Source organism: Hydra vulgaris, chromosome 11 (genome assembly GCF_038396675.1).
Source record: "Hydra vulgaris chromosome 11, alternate assembly HydraT2T_AEP".
Classification (NCBI taxonomy): Eukaryota; Metazoa; Cnidaria; class Hydrozoa; order Anthoathecata; family Hydridae; genus Hydra; species Hydra vulgaris.
In genome coordinates, this window is record NC_088930.1 from 42455030 (window position 1) to 42475579 (window position 20550).

Genomic DNA, 20550 nt, shown 5'->3' on the forward strand with positions numbered 1-20550 from the left:
TATGAACCTTTCCTTATTAGTCCTAATATCATTTTTAATTTTAGTAAATTAGATTTAGAGCCGTCTCTAGACCATTTTAAATTATCAAAAATATTTTTTTAAATGTAAGACTAAGTAAAATAATTCAGCATTTTTTTTGTGTTTTAAATTTCTTGAGAGATTTGTTTAGAGTTTTTTAGAAATCTTCAATAAAAAGTCTTATTTTATATTTATGAATAATGAAAATGTTCCTTTAAAATGTTTCACAGTCTGAAAAGTTTTATTGTTTGTTTTATTTTATTATTGTCTTCATATTTTGCAACAGCAAAAAAAATTTTTCTTTTACAATATTTGATATACTTGGGTTATTGTTTTCCTTTAACTAAAAATAAACAAATTTTTTGCATTTCAGATTCAGATATTTGTAAAAACATAAAAAATTGTGAATATTTTTTACATTTTTTTAACAAAAGGAGTCATAGTTTGTAAAAATGAAACACCTACCTTGTTAAAACATTTGTAAAAATCATTTCTTTAAAAAAGGTTTTTTAATGAAATCTTTATTTTAGAATGCTGGTACTTGTGAGGGTCTCAAAAGCATTTCATTGGACCCTTAAAAAAAAAATGCCAAATTCGTTTTGTGCTTCATTTTACTTTAAACATTTAACGTTAAAAACATTAGTATTGTTTTTTACTTGTGCTGCAACTGGTGACTGACCATTGGTGTGCTTCCAGGCACATTAAAGCTGAGGCTAATGATGGTTTAACATCGATCAAGCTTTGCTTTGACTGAACATGAGTTGATGACACTTTCTGGCAATGTATTCCAATAATTTGCAGTTCGAACCATTACTAGCTCTATAGTTTTGATGATTCAAACTTTATATAGTTAAATCATGCCTCTGTGGTTTTGTAACAAACAAATTTATTTAAAGATTAGCTGTTCTTCATAGCATAATTTAGTTGTTTGATATTAGACACTTACTGGAATAGCAATATATGGAATAGCAATATATGAAATTGCCCCAGTAAAGTCTAAATTAGCGCAACTCTTTTTGCTCCTTCTCTGATGGTTTGTTATCTCTTTATAAGAATTTGAGTTGTAAAAATTAAAAAAGAGTTTTTATATTGATTAAACTGAACACATAATATCAGTAAATTTCTGCTAACATCTAAGTTTTATTTAATTAACAGTGGTTGTATTTTTTTTCTTTTAACAAATATTTTATTTAGTTTTTTCCACTAATATATATATATTTTTTTATGAAAACTAAAGATTTAATATACATTAAAAATAGTAAATAAAGTACATGTATTTAATATAAACCAAAATATGTATTTAATATAAACCAAAATTTAAAAATGGATTATTTAAAAAACTCTTATTATATACATGTGTTTATATTTAAACAAAACTTTTTTTAATTTTAAATTTTATAGGATAGCAACGATTGTCTTGATGATTGCTATTGCTTGTTGCGAGAATGTGAGGTATTTGCTTTTAACTGCCAAGCTTTGATTACGAGATAAATATGTAAAGAAAAACTTTAATATAAATTTGTTTTTATTTTAGGAGAACTTTCCCAATGAACTTCATAATGTTATCACTATTTGTAAGTTTAATTTTCATATTTTTTTAGTCTTTTTTATTTATTTAAAGTATATATTTATTTTATAAAAATAAAGGATAGTTACTACTGTCAATTTTACATCCTGATTGAAGTAGTTGAACTGTATTCTATATCAACTCTCTTTTTTTTGTAACATTAGTTTTTTTAAAACTTTTTCTTTTTTTACTTCTAAAAAAGCTGCAAGCAAAAAGAGTTATTAAACAAAGCAAAAAACAAAAAAAGTTATTAAAAAGCAAGAAAATTGTTTTACAGAAGACTTTTAAAACTGTAAATTCTAGTTGGAAAAGCATAAAAATGGGAGAGAGTTCCAGAGCATTGATATGCAAGAAAAGAAACTAAATAAATGTTTTTAGAGCATGAAAAGACAGATACAGTAAAAGTGTATCACTTTTCTGAATGATGAGTCAAGTGAGAATGATTGATAGTATTTTAGAAAAGAGAAAGAGATGCAACTTCACGATGATAAGAAAGAGGCTCAAGCTTAGCAGATAGACCGGGTCCAACTGCATTTACAATGCATTTTTGCATTGTCTAAAAGAGAAAGAGCATCATTAAAAGAACCAGCCCAAATATGACAACAGTATTCCATACAGGGATGAATAAGGGATTTGTAGAGGTAGAGAATGGAATCAGGAGAGAGAAAATAACGAGCATGATAAAAAGAAACAACCTTAGCAGATGTTAATTTAGCAATTGATTGTATATATAGTTTCCATGAGAGGTCAGTAGTGAATGATAAAGAAGATGTAAAGAAGAGGACTTAGTGAGAGGGTAGCCATTCATCAATGTAGGAATTTTGACAGTTTTTTGTGATAGTTGTTTGCAGTAAATAACTGAGTTTAGTTAGAGTTTACAAGCCACTGCAAATCCTAATCTGCTACAAAAGTGAGATCAGATTCAAGATCGACTGCCTTCTCTAAGCAATCAAAAGTATAAAGTTGAGTCATCAAGAAAATTATTGATTTCGATAAAAAACAAAACAGGACCAAGGATAGAACCTTGAGGACCCCAGAAGTTATTGGAAATGAAGAAGAGTGTTAGCCTTCAAGAATGATTTTAATAAAGCGGTTAGAAAGAAACAGTTTGATAATCTCAAAAGCTTTTATCATCTTGTTAGAGTTGGAACATAAAGTTGCAATAAGTTATAAATAAAATCTGTTAATAAAATTCTAAATAAACCTTGTGTATTCTATCAGTTTTTGATAAAACTAATTGTTTATGCAGTTTTGTATATATTGTATATATTGTATATAAGTCATTATCAAGTGCTATCAAGTTTATTTAAAAATTAATTTAATTACATCTGGGTTTAATTATCAAAACTTGATTTTTAATTTTTAGTTATAATTATCATAATTAGTATTTAAATATCATTAATTATTGTAATTATTATCATGTATCACAGTTATTATTACATCTCATAATATATTTTTTTAATTTTAATTTGGATTTTTTTTTTTTACTCTAAATTTAAGTTGTTAATGTGCTAATTTTAAAAATTACTTTTTATATTTTTCATTTTAGAGACAAAATGATTTGCTTATATTTAGTGTGAGATTTATCTATCTTACTTAATAAATGTTGGTATAATTTAGATAATTTAAATATTTAAATAAAATAGTTCAAGTGATTATTAAGATATTACTTTTGAAATTTTATTAAATACTAAAGAACTTCAAAATAGCAAGAAAATCAAGTTTAAGTAAAAATGTTTAAAAAAATTTTTTAAATATAGAATCTTAGGGTGGAATGCAAGAAACGAACTTGAGCGAAGTTTGACTTGAACTTTGAAATCTGACTTTGACTTTGAAAAAATACTGGAGTAAATGCATAAATGAGACTTAAAAAAATTCAAGATTGCACTAAGTCAGACTTGAAAAACTTAAAAGACATTAGTTTGAAGGCCGAATTGGAAAAAATACTTTGCAAATAATTACGGAAGAGTATTTTTGAAGGGAAAACCCTTTGAATAAAGTATATTAACTATATATTTTGGAATAATTTATCTGAGTTTAATACTTTGAAATATTAACTTACAAAAATATATTAAATGGTGTAACAAAGATAACAATTTTTTCTTGAGCAGTTTATTTTTATTAAAACTAGGTAATTTAATAAAAAACGCTGAACATGCTTGTGTTATCTTTTATTTAGTTCAAGGCTCTAATTACTACGTAATAGCTGCTTAATATTCAAATTGTATTTGTAAATCATTATATATGCTATGGTTATCAGCAAAGCATATGTCGGACACAAGGTTGTTATTCATTTTTCTTGTTAAAAAAAAAGATGAACTCCAACAAAGCTGCAAGCAAACACTAATTACATTGGGAATTATTAGGGAACAGAAAATTAATTGAAAAATTAAACCAATCATGACAACAGAATTTTGTACAAGGATAAATATGATATATATAGAGGTAGAGAATAAAATCAGTAGTAAGAAAATGATTAACACGAGTTAGATTTCATCATATGTGCGACAGAATCGTTTTTGTTATAGGGAGAGTGGGGCATTATGATACACTTTTGATTTTTGGTTTGTATTAATATTTTTAATCGGCCTTTTTTTTTAGACAATTGGTTTAAATTTTATAATAAGTTTTTCCTACAAAATTAAATTTAATAATTATTAAAATACAACAGTTTACTTTATACAACTTATACAACTTAACCATTTAAATATGCATCAAAGGACTAGACCGTCAAGCCCATTTTTAAAACAACTGTTTAAAGACTATTTAAATTAATATTAAAAATTTGTATCAAGATACCCCAATCATGGGGTACCTTGATACAAACTATGAGCATCATTTAAAACCATTAGCATCATGACAACTATAAGCATCATTTAAAAGGAAAAAAAAAGGAATAAAACTTAGAGAAAAGACTTTCACTTGAAAAAGATTTTCACTTGAAAGACAAGCAAGTTGATTATTATAATTCAAAGAATAAGGTAATGTGGGTTACTTTGATATGTGGGTAACATTGACATTTTTGATTAAATGTTTTTACCCGTCACCCGTTGACTATTGTTTAAATTATTTTAAGAGATGCTGAAGCCAGATGAATGAACAAATTTAAGTAATTTAACCAGTATAATAATAAGTATAAATAAAAATACAAAATGATAATATTGTAATATCTTTAAGCAGGCTTGACTATGAAGTTAGCTTTAAAGCTAGCCAAACTGCATGGTGAATTATTTTAAATGATGCATAGAAAATATTTTTCGAAAAGTAAATAGAGGCAGTGCTGTTTAAAGAATATTTACAGTAGACAAATAAAATCATTCTAAAAATGTTTGATTTGAAGGGTTTTCTCGGTTTTGTTTACTTTACATGAATCCTGAAGTACGTGCCAAAAAGGTTAATGAGTTATATAGTTAAAAAGTGAGCCTGCTTAAAGTAAACACAATAAGGCGAGCTTAAATTAAACACAATATGGCACGCTTAAATCAAACTAATTTCTAGTTTTTTTGTTGCAAAAAACTTTGGTTAAAAGATAAATAAAAACATACTATAATATAGTTTTACATGTGTTTTTATGATATTGTTTTTAAATACTAAGCGTGTAAGATTTTTTTGTTTTTTTTAAAACAAATATTTCAATTTTGGGGTAACATTGACAGAAATGCTAAAGTCACTCCATAGGCCCAGAGTCAAGAAAAAGTTAGTTAAATGCTTCCATCTGATAAATCTTTCACAATTACATGAAATGGAATCAAACAAAGCGATCCCTAAATTAAAAAGATTAATCTTAGGAAAAAATGTATCAAGATATTAAATGTCAACAGATCTAAAAACCAACACTCTCAAAAAGTTAAAATTCACACCTAACAATGACGCATAATACTGGTGAGAATAAAACATCAGAAAGTGAAGATGTAAAAAAGTATTTCGTTGTTTCAGAAATTAAAATAAACACATTTTAACACACATAAACACATTTTAACACAAATAAACACAACAGAGCATAAACATACTACTGTCAATGTTACATCATATAGGGGTAACATTGACAGTTAAACCCCATCAACAAAATTAATTATCAATAATATTAGACTATTTTATAGACTTATGATAAAGTTCCAGAAACTTTTGTGCAAATTAAGAAAAGAAAACAAGTGTGATAAAAAAACGTATTTTTAATTATATTCATTTGTATTCCCCAACGACTTTACTGCGTTATAAAAGCTCACAAGCCGGAAAAAAATTATCCAATGCGACCAGTAGTTTCTAACATCGCACTCCTCCGTATGGTACCTCAGAATATCTTGTTAAAATTATTCAGCCTACCCTAAACAAAAACAAAACACGCTTGATGAATTCTATATCATTTGTCAACAAAGCAAAATCCTGGTGTGTCAGTCTAGATGAAATTCAAGTATCTTATGATGTAATAACTTTGTATACATCAATACCAGTTGATAAAGCCATACCCGTGATAATTGATTATCTTAACAATGATATAACTGATTTTAGAACAAGAACCAAATTAACATTTACTGACATCTACCAATTAATAGAACTATGTCTTAGTCAATGCTATTTTTTTGTATAAAAATGAAATTAGAACCATACCTATCTCAGGTCCAATTAGGTTATCACTAATGGTTGTTATTGCAGAGGCATTCTTACAAAAGTTGGAAACAAGAGCTCTAAATATTGTGGAAATCGACAATTTTTCACCCAAATTTTTTAGAAGGTATGTTGATGATAGCCATGCCAGATTTGAATCAGTTGAAAAGCATGACAAATTTCTTATTTTATTAAATCAAAAAGACTCCAATATTCAGTACATGTCAGAGGTTGAAAATGATCAGAGAGAACTAAATTTTTTAGATATAAATAACTAACACAAATAATTACCATTATGATTTCAAAGTCCACTGTGAAGAAGCAATAACAATCATACAAATAAAACCTGACTCAAATATCAACCCTGCAATTATTACTGGAGTTTTTAAAGGTTTCATATCACGAGCCGCCAAAATCTGCTCTGAAAAATAAATTAACAATGAGATTCAGTTTATAATAGATATGTTTGTTGAAAATGGTCATAAGAGATCAAATCTAAAAACAATTGCTGCAAATTACCTTTCAAGTTGAAACAATCCTAACGATAAAGTTGCAAAAAAACTAGAAAATAATGTTGTGATAATAAAGCTACCTTGGCTACCAAAACTTGGACCGAAACTATGAAAAGCACTAAAAACATATAATATCAAAGTTATTTTTACAACACCACCTAATTTAATAACAATTCTCTTTAACAACAAATCTAGTTTAATGCCAAACAGCAACCCTGGGATGTACAAGCTTATGTGTTCGTGTGGGGGAATTTATATTGGGGAAACAAAAAAGAGAATTTTGCAAAGAAGTATAGAACAGCAAACTAATTGGATAAATGGCAATTGATATGCTTCTGGAGCAACTGAGCATTGCAAAGAATGCCATGAGATATTCAACTGGCTGCACCCAAAAACTTTATCTATAAATAGGAACTATCATGAAAGGAAAATAAGGAAATCGCTTGAAATTAACTATGTGCAAACATCTCAGGAGGTTAAACATTCCCCGGTACTGCTTAGCAGGGATAACGGGGTAAAAGTTGCTTCAAATAGTCGAAGACCACTATTTAAGAAATTCATATAAAAACAAAGCAATTCATCGCCATTACAAAGACATCGTCTTTGTAATGGCTTCTTTATGATTTTTAAATTTTATATCGTAATGGTTTTTAAGTTGTATTTTTTGTCTGATGATTGTCTATACAAATTAGACAGAAATATCACAAAAAAGAAAAATTAGTACGATGCTGTTTTGGATGTTTTATAACTTATTATAACTTTATGTATGACAAGAAAACACATAAATAACTAGTTAAATTCTTCATCAGTTTATGGCAGCGATATCACTGGTAAACGTGTAGAAATATTGCCTATCAAATTTAGTTTGTCACAACTAAAAAAAATATTATTTTCGAAAGATGTTTTAATGATACCCCACTTTACCTTACGTCCCAAAATCCTAATCACATTTCAGAAATCCAGATAATTTATATAATGAACCAAATAGCCACACGAGGCCAAGTCAATTGGCCTAGTGTGGCTATTTGGTTCATTATGTAAATTAGAGAAAATTATACAAATTAGATAAAAAATTTTATACATTATATAAATTGGAAAATTATATAAATTTGAGAAAATTTCTTTGCATTGATTAAGTTAATATTATTAACAATTACTTTTGGATAAAAATAATAAACAATTACTTTTAGGTAAACCATCTATTTTTCAATTAATAGTAAAAAAATCAGTTTTTCGATTACTAGTAAAAGAAAGCAAAAGAAAGCTGGCAAAAGTAGCCTAATTAAACTATAATACCATAATGGGAGATAACATTCTGCAAATATTGCCACAAGATCATTTAATTCTATTTTAGCATTTTACAGGGATATTGCAATATTAGAATTTTTATTATTTTTTCGAAAAAATTTCATAAAGGATATTCTATAAGTACATTTTTAGGATAATTAATACAATACAAACTTAGCTCTCTTTCTTGCTTTTTACATATAGTATTTTACAATATTAATATTATTATATACGTATATCAAAAGAGTCACTGAAGATGATATGTATATAATAATATTGTTATATTTGTATACCCAAAAGAGTCACTGAAGTTATCTGAAAACTTAAAGTGTAAAGCCAAAAATATAAAAACAGTAACTTTGCATTAAAATTAAAATTTACAAAAAATATTGACATTGTTACATTCATAAAACCGATTTTAATATTATAAAAATATGTTTTTTTAGGTACACTAAAATGTTTCCGATAATAAGCATTATCAATAACATTTTCCCGATAATGCTTATTATCAAGTACATTTTAGTCCCCGAAAGTGTTTTTTTTTTTGTGAAATCTGTCCCTATAAGGGATACTATAGGTGCATACACACACACACACACACACACACACACACACACACACACATGCACACACACACACATATATATATAAGTTATTTGTTATATTTACAGTTATGATAATATAATTGTAATTATAATATAGGGTAAACTGAGGTAAAGTGAACTGTTTTTGAAATTTAAAGGAAAATTATTCAGAAAAAAAGCCTAATGTCTTGCAGTTTTCAAAATTTATACCATTTAAATTATTAGGTACAACATAAATAAAATGCTAAGATTAAGACAAATTATTATTACAATGCAAAATATATATTCAAAAAAAACATGTTCACTAATTCACTTTACCCCCCACATTGGGGTAAAGTGAACTACTTTATCTTTAACTCTTTTGTGTTTGTTATTTTTAATAAATTATTTTTTTTACTTTGTATTTTGACTTGCTGCTTGATCTTTCTTTTAAAGCCTTCCTTTTCTTCATCGTTTAATCTTTTAAACACATCTTCTGATGTAAGACACTCACCTCCATAGTGTCTTTTTATTTTTTTCTTAGGTCACTTGTTGTACTAACAAACATCACCCTTTGTGGCCAATAACTATTCTTTCACTATTTCATTTATGATTTTATTTCCATTAAAATAAACTACATCTGATATTATTAGTTGATTTATTTTTTCATTGTTCAAGTCTTTGTCTACTGATATTATAGTTTTGTGAGAATTGTATTTATTTTTTAACTTCGCAATAAAAAAATTTTCACAAGTATTGTTTTGATCATTGCCATTGGTGTTCAAAGCAATATTTTGAGGGATCTTGTTGTCACAATTATTTTTTTTCTGAGAAAAAGGATTTTTTTTATAGATTTTGGAAAGAGTTAACTTGTCAGATAATATAGTAGATAGATCAAGGGGGAAAATTCCAGTTTTGGCAAATGATTTTACTAAATGAGCTGGCTCAAAAGAGGTATCATGAAGTTTTTTTAGTAAAGATGGAAAAACAGGTTTCCCAACCACCTTCTGCCTTGACTCAGTATACTAATTAGCCAGAATTTCATGCTATACATATTTAACTTGGCGAAAGACTCCCACATCAAGTGGCTGTAGCAAATGCGAACAGTGTGCTGGCAAACACAAAATAGTTATACAATTTTCAATTGCTTTTTTAACAGTTTCTAAAGAAATATGACTCGTATAACCATCAAAGATAAGCAATTAGCAAAATTAGGTGCATATGTTTCAAGGTTTACCTACTGAAAGTTAGATATGTGATACCAAATTAGGTGCATATGTTTTCCTTCGAGATTCTTTTATCTTAATGCAGTTTCTTGGCATTATTACAATATATTATATTTCTGAAATAAATTTCAAGAAAATTTCCACACCAAACATTTATTTTAAGAGTAAACAGTTTTGTTAAGTAATTACGATGTATATATACAGCTCCACTAAAAGTATTTGATGAAAAAACATAACAAAAAGACTAGTTCACTTTACCCCCATTAGACTGAAAAATGAGGGGTAAAGTGAACTAAATTGATTTACAAACTAAAAACTTAGCTGTTTTATATCATGATAAAAACTACAATTTTCGTAAAGCAGCATTATATCATCTTCAAAATGTATATAAGTAATATAACTGATGTTCACATTAACAACAAATCTTAAATTTAATAAAACCTTTCGCAAAGTTTGATTAAGTCATTTTAAAACTTTCGCAAAACTCGTTTTTTAAAATGGCTTTTTCATCAAAACAAAAGCTATATTTTAAATTTAATTTTTTTTGAAAAATTTTAAAATGTTGTATTAAGCAAAAATAATCCCTAATTACTAAACAAAAAGTTTTTTAAATGCGATAATTTTTTAATATAAAAAAATAGTTCACTTTACCCCTAGTTCACATTACCCCAGTTTACCCTAAATACTTTCTCACCTAAAATGTACCAGTAGCATAAAACCAAAATGCAATCGACAATTTTTGTACTGGTGAAATGTATTTATATTGTATATATATAGTTATTCACTCATGAAATTGGCTAATATATTTTCCAAATTATTATGAACATAGAAAAATCTGTATAACTTTTCACAACATATTCACAAAATAATAATTGCAATTTGTTTTTTTATTTTCAAGTTTGCTTTTAAGTCTGGTTGGTACCTAGCTTAAAATAACAACTTGAAATCTCGTTTTTTAGATACAAATTCATTTGACTTTCAAGTTGGCTTCTTGCATTCCACTCTAAAATTAGATATAGAAATTTTTTTTAATGTTTTAATTTTTTACGTTTAATACTTTTACTTTTTATTTTACATAAATTTTATATAAATAATATTAGTAAAATTTGATTAAAAAAAGCTTTTGATTGTAATTTAATAAGCCCAATATTATAATAAAAGGCTTAAATTATGCCTGATAATTAAAGAATAATTTAAGAAGCTACTAATTATATGGCTTTTTAAATTACGATCAAGAAAAGATCCACAACAATGATAGCAAGTAACTATATAATATTCTTAAGTATATATTATGTTCCCCATTTCTAAATCATTTGGGTAACAGTTAAGGGTAACTAGTTGATTTAAATTATTGGCAACATTTTTTGATCTTTTTATAAAGTTTTCCTAGAAACTTAGTTATTGAAAATAATTTTAAAAATTGTTTGATGGTTTATTAATTTTTTTTCTTTTTAAAAATGAAGACATTGTGTGAAAGTTATCTCATTGGAGTTGTTTCAGCGTATGTAATTCTTTTTTTTCTTTTTTTTTTCAATTTTTAAACTTTTCAAATGTATGTATGTATGTATGTATGTATGTATGTATGTATGTATGTATGTATATAAAAGCCTTTAGTCTTTTAGTATATGTTTTATTTTTTTAGGCATTACAATGTCAATGAAGTATTGTTAGCAATGGGTATTGTTGCAGTAAGTTGTAAAAGCTTCAAAACATGTATTAGTTATAAAATATTTTAACAATCTTGCTGTAAACATAAACACTCTTAAATATTTATAATAGGTTGTCTCCCTGGCAATTACTATTTTTGCTTTTCAAACAAAGGTAAGATATAAAAAATCTATGGATTTCTTGCTAAATTTAATTTTTAAAGTTTTTTACAAGCAAATTTGATAGAAAATTGAAAAAAACTTGATTTTAAATTGTTTAATATAATATTTCAAGTACTGTAGTTTTTTTAGAAAAGCAAAATTATTAAATTTTTTAATTTTGTTAATTTTTTTTAATGATGGGTGGATTTTTTATTTATTTATAATATGACTTCACAGTGATGGGTGGATTTTTTTAATTTATAGTATGACTTCACAATGATAGGTGGATTTTTTTTTTGATAGTATGACTTCACAATGATGGGTGGATTTTTACTTGTTCTTGTCATTGTTTTGTTATGTTTTGGAATATTCACAATATTTTTTCACAGCAAGGTAATTGTTATTATGGTATATATATATATATATATATATATATATATATATATATATATATATATATATATATATATATATATATATATATATATATATATTTGAATATACTCTAGCTAGGTTGTCTTTAAATTGTAAACTTAATGTTTTGTTTTTTTTTAAAAATTAATTAAAAGGTTGGAAAAAGTTGAAAAAAAAATTTTTTTAATTTTTTTTTTTAACTGATAGATTGCCTGCCCCAATTGAAACCCTCAGTCGATGTAGCAGCACCATTAAATTTAATTGAGGAGTATATATATATAATATATATATATATATATATATATATATATATATATATATATATATATATATAAGTTTTCATATGTTAACACTAAAAATGAAATAATGCTTCTGAAAAACATAAAATTATCACCCTTCAATCATAGTTTTAATTAAAATAAGCAAATTTAAAGTAAATACCCAAATTTCTTGAATGCGCAAGTTTTAATTTTTGATGGTATAAGTTGGAGAATCTTTTAGAAATATTTAGTTATAAAAATTTAAGGTTTCCGTAGTTTAAGGAATGAATGAATTTTGACATTTGATTTTCAAAAAGTAAGATCAGCTAAAAAGCATGGAACAAAAACTTGCTGGAGAAATTTTTTTAGAATTAAAAGTATTTAAGTATTTTCAGAGTTAAAAAGAAGGAAAAACGAAGTTAAACAAGGTTGAGTTGACAAGATAAGTTCACAAAAAATGAAGAGTAAACGTTTAATGTAGAATAAAACTGAGTTAAAAATATGGATAAGAATTTAAAAAGACATAATGATAAAGTCAGCTTTATTGAGTTGTTTGATATCAAATCTGTAAATGGATTGTGGTTTGCAATGAAGACAAATAATATTATAAGGTTCAAAGTTCGTTTTTGTACAACATAATTAAAAATGAGAAAAGCAAAGTTAGCTCAATTAAGAAATACAATTAAGAAATATAGCCAGAGAAACAGGATCATCCTAAGCAGAAAGTTCATATAGTAATAACCACGGTGAGGATGTTACACTTTCCACTAACAGTTCAGAAATGAACAATGAGCCAAAAAAAATCATAAAACTAACATCAATAAAATAAACAATCATATAATAAAACAAACACTGCTATTGACATTGTTGGAAGAAAATTTCTTCAAGAAAAGCAAGCAAAGTATGTCAAACAGAAAAATTAAATGTTAACATTAACAATATCAGTTGTTTATAATGCAACAATAAATGCAGATAAATAACTTAAGTAGCAGTATATATAAAAAAAGGAGATACAGTCACCATCAATGTTAATACAGGAAGACACAATATTGTTACTCAGCTATAAAACAAAATAAAATCAGAAGGTTTTCAGGCATCAGTCTGAAATCAAACTTTTGATACAGTTTTTAAACATACATTGAATCGACTATTTTATTTTGTTGAATAATATCACCAGAAATTTGATTATGATCATTTAAAGAGATCTTTAAGTGCTGAGATGAGTTTCTATTAAAGAGAATGTTTAAAAAAAATGTAAAAATAAAACAAAGTAATAAGCAAATACCAAGAAAAACTAACTTTGTACTTTTAAACAAAGTTCGCCATTTTAGTCATAATTTTAAGTTTTAAAATTCTGCATTCTACAGACTATAGTTTATTCAAGAGTATTTAAATCGTAAGAGTTTCAGTATAAAAGATAACCTCATTGCAAGATTTTTTTTCTTCTTAGAAACATAGAAAAACTTTTTTTTACTTGCAAATCACTCTTATTTGTATTACTTTTCCACTAAATCTCAAAATTCGCAAAAAAATTAAAAATAAATAGCAGTGACTAATCCAGAGTTTATTTGGGGATATTGGTTGTTTTTTTGGCAACATAGGGAGGGGGACGGTTGTTGAGATAGCCCCCTCTCTTTTCTCCCCTATTTAAAACTAGGGGAGGAGGTAGAGGTCCTACATCTTGTATTCGAATAGTTATTGTCTATATATAATATAATACATTGTATAGACAATAACTATAAGCATTTAATAAACGTATTTACTATTGTTTTAATTTTGATTTTATTATTGGTAAATTTGTTCATTTAACTTTCACTAAAGATTAATAATTTTCAAAGTGCTTTAAGGTGCCTTTTAAATTTAAAGAGATGCAGTAAATGATTAAAAAAATATATTATATTTTTGATTGAAATAATATTTTTTGTTTTTTTAATCATTAAGTATAATTATAAAAACTGTGTTTCATAAATAAGTTACATTTTCTATGGATTTTTTTAAACATTGTTTAAAAATAAATAAATCTTAGTAATATTTATGAAATTTAATATTTTAATCATCATTTTTATTATCATCATGTGATAATAAAAATAATGATTAAATATTAAATTTTTGACTTTATGATAATAAAAATAAATTCAATTACAAACTTACAAATTATTCATTTGTAAGTTTGTTATTGTAATCATTATTTTTATTATCATCAAGTCAAAAAGAATGGAAAAGAAACAAAACTTTCTGATTTTTTCAAAGTTTCATTTTTTCGTTTTCCTAATATAAAATAAAATAACCACAGTACAATACTTCATTCATTCAAATATTGAGTTTGCACAATTACTATATTGTTATTAAGACTGAAATTTTTACCTTTGTTCATTTATTATTAAAAACAGTTAGCGCTTAATTGCAAACAAGCAAAAGTTAACATTACTCTGAATGAATATTTTAAAATTTTTCAATCTTTTGAAAAAACAAAATTTTTTATACCTTATAAGTATAAATCATAATAAGTTTTCCTTTATTTTTTTAAAATCTAATGTTCAGTTAGTAACCGAATGACTGTTTTAAATGTTAAATGAGTTAAATTATGTCGTATAATTACTTTTTAATTCATTTTATTATCTTGAAGAATAAATGAAGTAACTAAAATGAATAGAAAATTAGTTTATATACTAAACCAAATTTTTTTTCTTCCTATTTTTAATATAATAGCAAAAGAAAAATAATAGTTTTTTAGTACTTTTTTTTTGGCGCTATACTGCTCCAATAGTACCAAAACAGGTATTGCTGTTTTTTCAAATTTATTTAAAATCTAGTATGCCTATAAAGTTTTTATATAATTAATATGCCTATCAAGTTTTAATGAAACCATAGAAAATTGCTCAAGGAAATATAAGAAAAAAGAGTAAAAACTATCAGTTTTTTTGTTTACTTTTACTTATTAAGTTGGAAATTGATAAATTTAATGTTTTTTAACTATTATTTATTTATTAGTAATGTTTTTTGTTTTTTTCCTTAAAGTTTCATAGAATAAGTGCATTTGGATAAGTGTATAAGTGCATAGAATAACTGTACAGAAATCAACTGATATAGCTGTAGTTGCAGTGGAGTGTACATACCTTGATTGACTTATAGAGGGATAGGCACAGTGGAGTATACAAACATCTACTGAAGGATTAGGTTTTGGTGGGCGTTCTTTTTAATGAAAAATAAGTATTTCAATATTAATTTAAATAGGGTTCTTAAATTAATTTTTAAAAAAATTATTTAATAAAATTACTCTAGGCTAATTTTTAGGTGAAATGATCAAAATAATTAACAAAAACTTATGTTTAAATCTGTGTACAAATAAGAAAAAAATTGTACACGTGAACAAATAATGCCTACCAAAATCATTATAAAGAGTTTCTAGATTTTATCAAAATTCTAGAATGGTGTTATATACTAAACCGCTTTAGAATTAAATGCTCTTGAATAAATTATGAAGTCTATAGATTGCATCAAAAATAGCCCTTTTTTTTTTAAGATTTCTGACCAAAATAGAAAATGCGAGCTTTAACTAAAACTACAATATTAGTTTTTCTTGGTAAATGTTTACTGATCTGTTTCAATCAAAAAAATTCAGCCAAAACTTTTTTTTTAAACATTCTCCTGGGATCTCTTTAAAGAAATTATTTAGAGAGCAAAATAAAAATACAGAAGGTTAGCTATTTAAAAATCTTGTATGGCAAGATGACATGAAAATGCTGCATCATTTAGTAGAAGTTTTTAAATACTTGGAAAAAACAAAAAAACTTCCAAAAGTAATGTTTCCAAAATACCAAACTTGTTAAAAACTTGGAATTCTCTTGTAACTTATGTACTGCTTGCATTTGTATTATTGAAAAAGGAGATATTTATAAGATATATAAAAGTCACTCCAATTTCTAGTTTGATCCAAAAAAGAGAAGAGAAAAGTATGTTAAAGTATATAAACAAGGATCCTTATCAATACTACCATCTACGATATAGAGCTTGATTACTATACTGAGAAAATAAATTATGAAACCAAACTACCTAATAATCAGTCTACTATTTCTAAATAATTTTAACACAATATTTATAAAGCAGAATTTTTTACTTTCAATTAATACAGTACTAAACTTAATTGAAATATTGAATTTGAAAAATAAGCTTGACTTCAGCTAAGTAAACATATTTCATCAAAATCTAACACTAGATGAACAAAAGAATTTTTTTCAGATTTATCTTAAATGGTAATGTAGCCCTTTAAAAAAGTTAAAACTTACTTCACTTGATGTCGGAGGACCATCTTTATTTTGTGCTTATAAAGCACAATATAATAAAAAAATTTTAAATTCAGCAAACTTGGTTTAGTTATAAACATATCAATACCATTAAATGTCTAATTGGTATATAATAAAAACCAGTCTAGGCAACTAATTTTTTATCTCCTGACTGGGTGATTGCGTATCAGATTACTATATAGGAATAAACTTTTATAGTAACAGAAGCTTGAACCTAGTGGCTATACTCTTGCTGACAGAGTGCTGATTCTTATCACTTACTGCTGTTATTCGATAACTTGTTTTTTTATGTAAAATAATATGATTGTACCTTTAGGTTATATATTTATTAATTTGCTGAATAAAGCCTTCTATACCAGCTTAAGCTTGAAAACATTTTCGTGTTCATTTTCCATGACTTTTCTCGAAAACTTTAACATACAAAGCAACAAAAAATTTAACATAGCCCTTTACTTTCACCCAAAAACATAAACTTGCTTCAAAAGTGCTCTCATTGACTTTTAAATTATGATGTCATTATGAGACTTCAAAATTACATTTTTTGCAATTTTATTTTGATTGTCAAATAATAACTTATAGTTTGCATCAATAAAAGTTCCCTGAGTTTTGCATAATTTATTTAGTTTCCTGACTTGAGCAGGATGTCCAATTTGCTGGCCACTCCAAGTATTTATAAATAATAAAAGTAAATTTATAGAAAAGCGTTATATTATTATTTACAGATTAAAAATTTTAGTTGTTGTTGGTTTATGAGATCAATCTGAATATAAAATTTACAGAAGAACATAAATATATATATAAAAGTTATAATAGCAATCAAAGTTTATAAAAATAGTTTAAAAAATTTTATTTTTACAATATAAAAAAGTGTAACAAATTATTTATGTAATTAGTTACATTTTTTTGTGTAACTAATTATTTCAAAATGAAAACAAAATTTAAATGTCACTAATTATTTCAATCATTTTTTAAAAAGAAGACAAAAATTTGTTTACGGATTTAAAAGAAATGCAAAAACTCTTATAAAGTGTATTTATATTATGAACTTATGAATGTATACTTGTAAAGTTTTAATATTTTTTGCATACAAGTATGCGTGCGCATATTGTTTACTAAAAGATATGGCGTTGCACGGAAAATCATCTATTAATATTACTTGGTATGGATTGGATAACTGTTTTTACTTAATATTGACTGGATAACTGCTTTTACTTGATATTGTTGTTTGATTGTGATTTTCATTTCACAGAATATTATAGTATTTTTATTATTATTACCTGCTTAAATGATGATCCAATCTAGTGATATCCTCATATCTTGTCTATCTTCATATCTTGTCTATCCTCATATTATATGTAGTCAGAAAAAGTTATAAAATTATGGATGTGGTTATTTATATGTATGTATTTTATTAATTTTTGTTTATACATTCACTGACTTAAATAGGAGTGTGTACATACATCAACTGACTTAAATAGGGAGAACATGCAGGAATTGTACTTATATTTGAGAAAGGGTTTACATTAAGATTTGCTGCCCTAACCTAAATCTTGAATCAATGTATGTACACTCCTTGCATGTTCTCGCTATTTAAGTCAGTTGATCTATTTACACTCCCTGCATGTTTTCCCTAATTAAATCAGTCGATTTTTCTAGAATAAATAAATAAAATACATCTGGTATGTATAAATAGCCAGTTGTGTATAGATATACTAGGTATAAATAGCCATATCCTAAAAATATTGGATTTGAAATTTTGAGAATATTGTTAAAATTTACAATTTCAATATTATTACAAAATTTCTAGTTTTCTTTCTTAAGTTATATAATTTTGAACAAATTGAATATTTTGAACTTAAGAGTAAATTAAAGATTAAATTGAATTTAATAAGTTTATAAGAAATGGTTGTGCAACTATAAATCTTGTTTAAAAAATTTATTTTAGAAAATATTTATACAAAGTTTTATAGAGATCTACTTTTTTAAGTTGTTTGTTTTTTTCATTGAAATTTTTTTATTTGAATAATATTGAAAATAATTTAGATTGTTCGATTGGTGTATGCCTGTCTTGGAGCATTAATTTTCGGATTGGTATGCACTGTTTTTACTTTTTTTTAAATTATCAATTATTTAAATCAATTTTGATTTAAACACTTTTTTTTAAACATTTTAAACATTAAATTTTTAATAATTATATTTAATATTTTTAAATATGTTTAACTATAAATGATAATTTTTTTAAAATTAAAAGTTTAATAAATAAAATTGATTGAAAAATTGAGTGTAAATTGATTTACGCACGGTGCTTGCCTCTAGTATTTGGTATATGACACTCAATTGATGATGGGCGGGGAGAAGAAGTACAGCATATCTCCAGAAGACTACATCTTTGCAGCTCTGAACCTTTATCTTGACATTGTCATGCTATTTATTTACATTCTTGAAATAGTGGGTATAGCAGGGGGTAACAAATAAAAGACAAAACAGGAGGTATCAAATGAAAGGCGAAACAGCTAGGCATGCAATAAAGGATAGTTATCTAAATGTGTGTTGAATAAGTGTTTGTTAACCTCTTGCATATTATAAAAACCTTGCTTGCAGTAATAATTTGATTTTTTTAGAGTTTTATTTTTTAAATGTAATAAAATACAAAAAAAAAATTAAAGTTAAAATATATATGTTTATAAATAAAATAATATGTTCAAATAATAAAATACAATAATTTATATTTTTGCTGTTAATATTTTTTGGTTTATTTTTGAATTGAAATAAATTTTACTCATTAAAAAACAAAGGGTCTTTATCAAATTTAATGCTTCCTCCTAAAGTTATTTCTAAGCACAATGCAATAAAAGTTATAGATAGCCTTACAGTTAATGAAAGGAATTGAAGCTAACAAGTGAAAATGACTACAGAAAGGAAACGAATGTACGGGTAAACGAAAGTTTTAGAAAATTTAATTTTAACGTTATTCTCGTTATTAATAAATTTATTTTGTTAACGTGATTATTAATTATTAAAAGTTAAATATTAAAAGATTTGTTATTTAATATTTGTATATTAAATTTTTCGGCGTTAAATCTAAATTCAGAGGAATAACTAATGTTAACATTGCTATTGTTGATTAGTAATAAAATGCATCACTTCAAAAAAAGAAGATGTTCTTTATTAAAAGTTTTTGTTTTTTATTTTCAGTACTTGGTGATGGATACACAATTAATGCTTGGAGGGCAAAAAAAATATTCGCTCAGCCCGGAGGAATACATTTTCGCTGCATTGAACTTATACATCGATATAATCACTTTGTTTTTGTATATTCTACAAATTATTGGGCTCTCAAAAAATTAGTTTTTTTTGTTTTGTTAATTGACTTTTTTGTTAAATTTATTAAAAGTTTATTTGCTTATAAATGCTTTACATAGCTTTTAAGATGCGTTTTTTTTTTTTTTAATTGTCAATATTTTCCCCCTTTTTTTTAGTTCAAAATGAAATATTTAAAATTTAATTTTAGATCTAACTGATTTTTTTATATACAGGTGTAAAACTATGTTTTTATTTTTTTATTTGGGATTATAATTGCTAATAATAATAGTCAAAATAGAGTGTTTTTTTTTGGGGTTTTTTTTTTTATGTTTCACTTTTAAAGTCCGTTCATCACACCGTCATTATTACACTAAACAAGTTAGACTCATGTGGGGTAATAATGATGAAGTGGTGTCGAATAAGTTGATTTCAACATATTTTTTTCTGAGTGTTATGTAACTTTTTCTTTTCATTTTTTAATAATCTTTATTCAGTAATAGCAGTTTTACACTTAAAAACACTTAAAAAAAAAATTGTTATCAATTTCACATTTTTTATGCTTTTTTTAAGGTTATGAGGCATATAGTCATTTTTTTAGTTTTCTTTTTGACTATCAACGGTAAACAAACCTCTTAAGGGCTCTGATAAGACTATATATAAAAAAAAATTTTAATTTTTATATG

At 25.3% G+C, this 20550-nt stretch overlaps 1 protein-coding gene across 3 annotated transcripts in view; it reads left to right on the top strand.

Annotated features, from left to right (window-relative positions):
* LOC100202143 (protein lifeguard 1) overlaps positions 1–20166 on the top strand; it is a 40226-nt gene extending 20060 nt beyond the window's left edge. For 2 of the 3 annotated variants that reach the window (XM_065808890.1, XM_065808891.1), the window contains exons 6-13: positions 1420–1470; positions 1553–1592; positions 11242–11279; positions 11421–11466; positions 11558–11599; positions 11890–11979; positions 18608–18655; positions 18881–19819. In XM_065808890.1, coding sequence (XP_065664962.1) covers positions 1420–1470; positions 1553–1592; positions 11242–11279; positions 11421–11466; positions 11558–11599; positions 11890–11979; positions 18608–18655; positions 18881–19039 — 514 coding nt within the window. In that variant the 3' untranslated portion in view covers positions 19040–19819. Of the gene's footprint in view, positions 1–1419; positions 1471–1552; positions 1593–11241; positions 11280–11420; positions 11467–11557; positions 11600–11889; positions 11980–18607; positions 18656–18880 lie in introns of all 3 variants that reach the window. The other variant, XM_065808892.1, reaches the window with a different exon arrangement.
* The last annotated feature ends 384 nt before the right edge of the window (positions 20167–20550 follow it).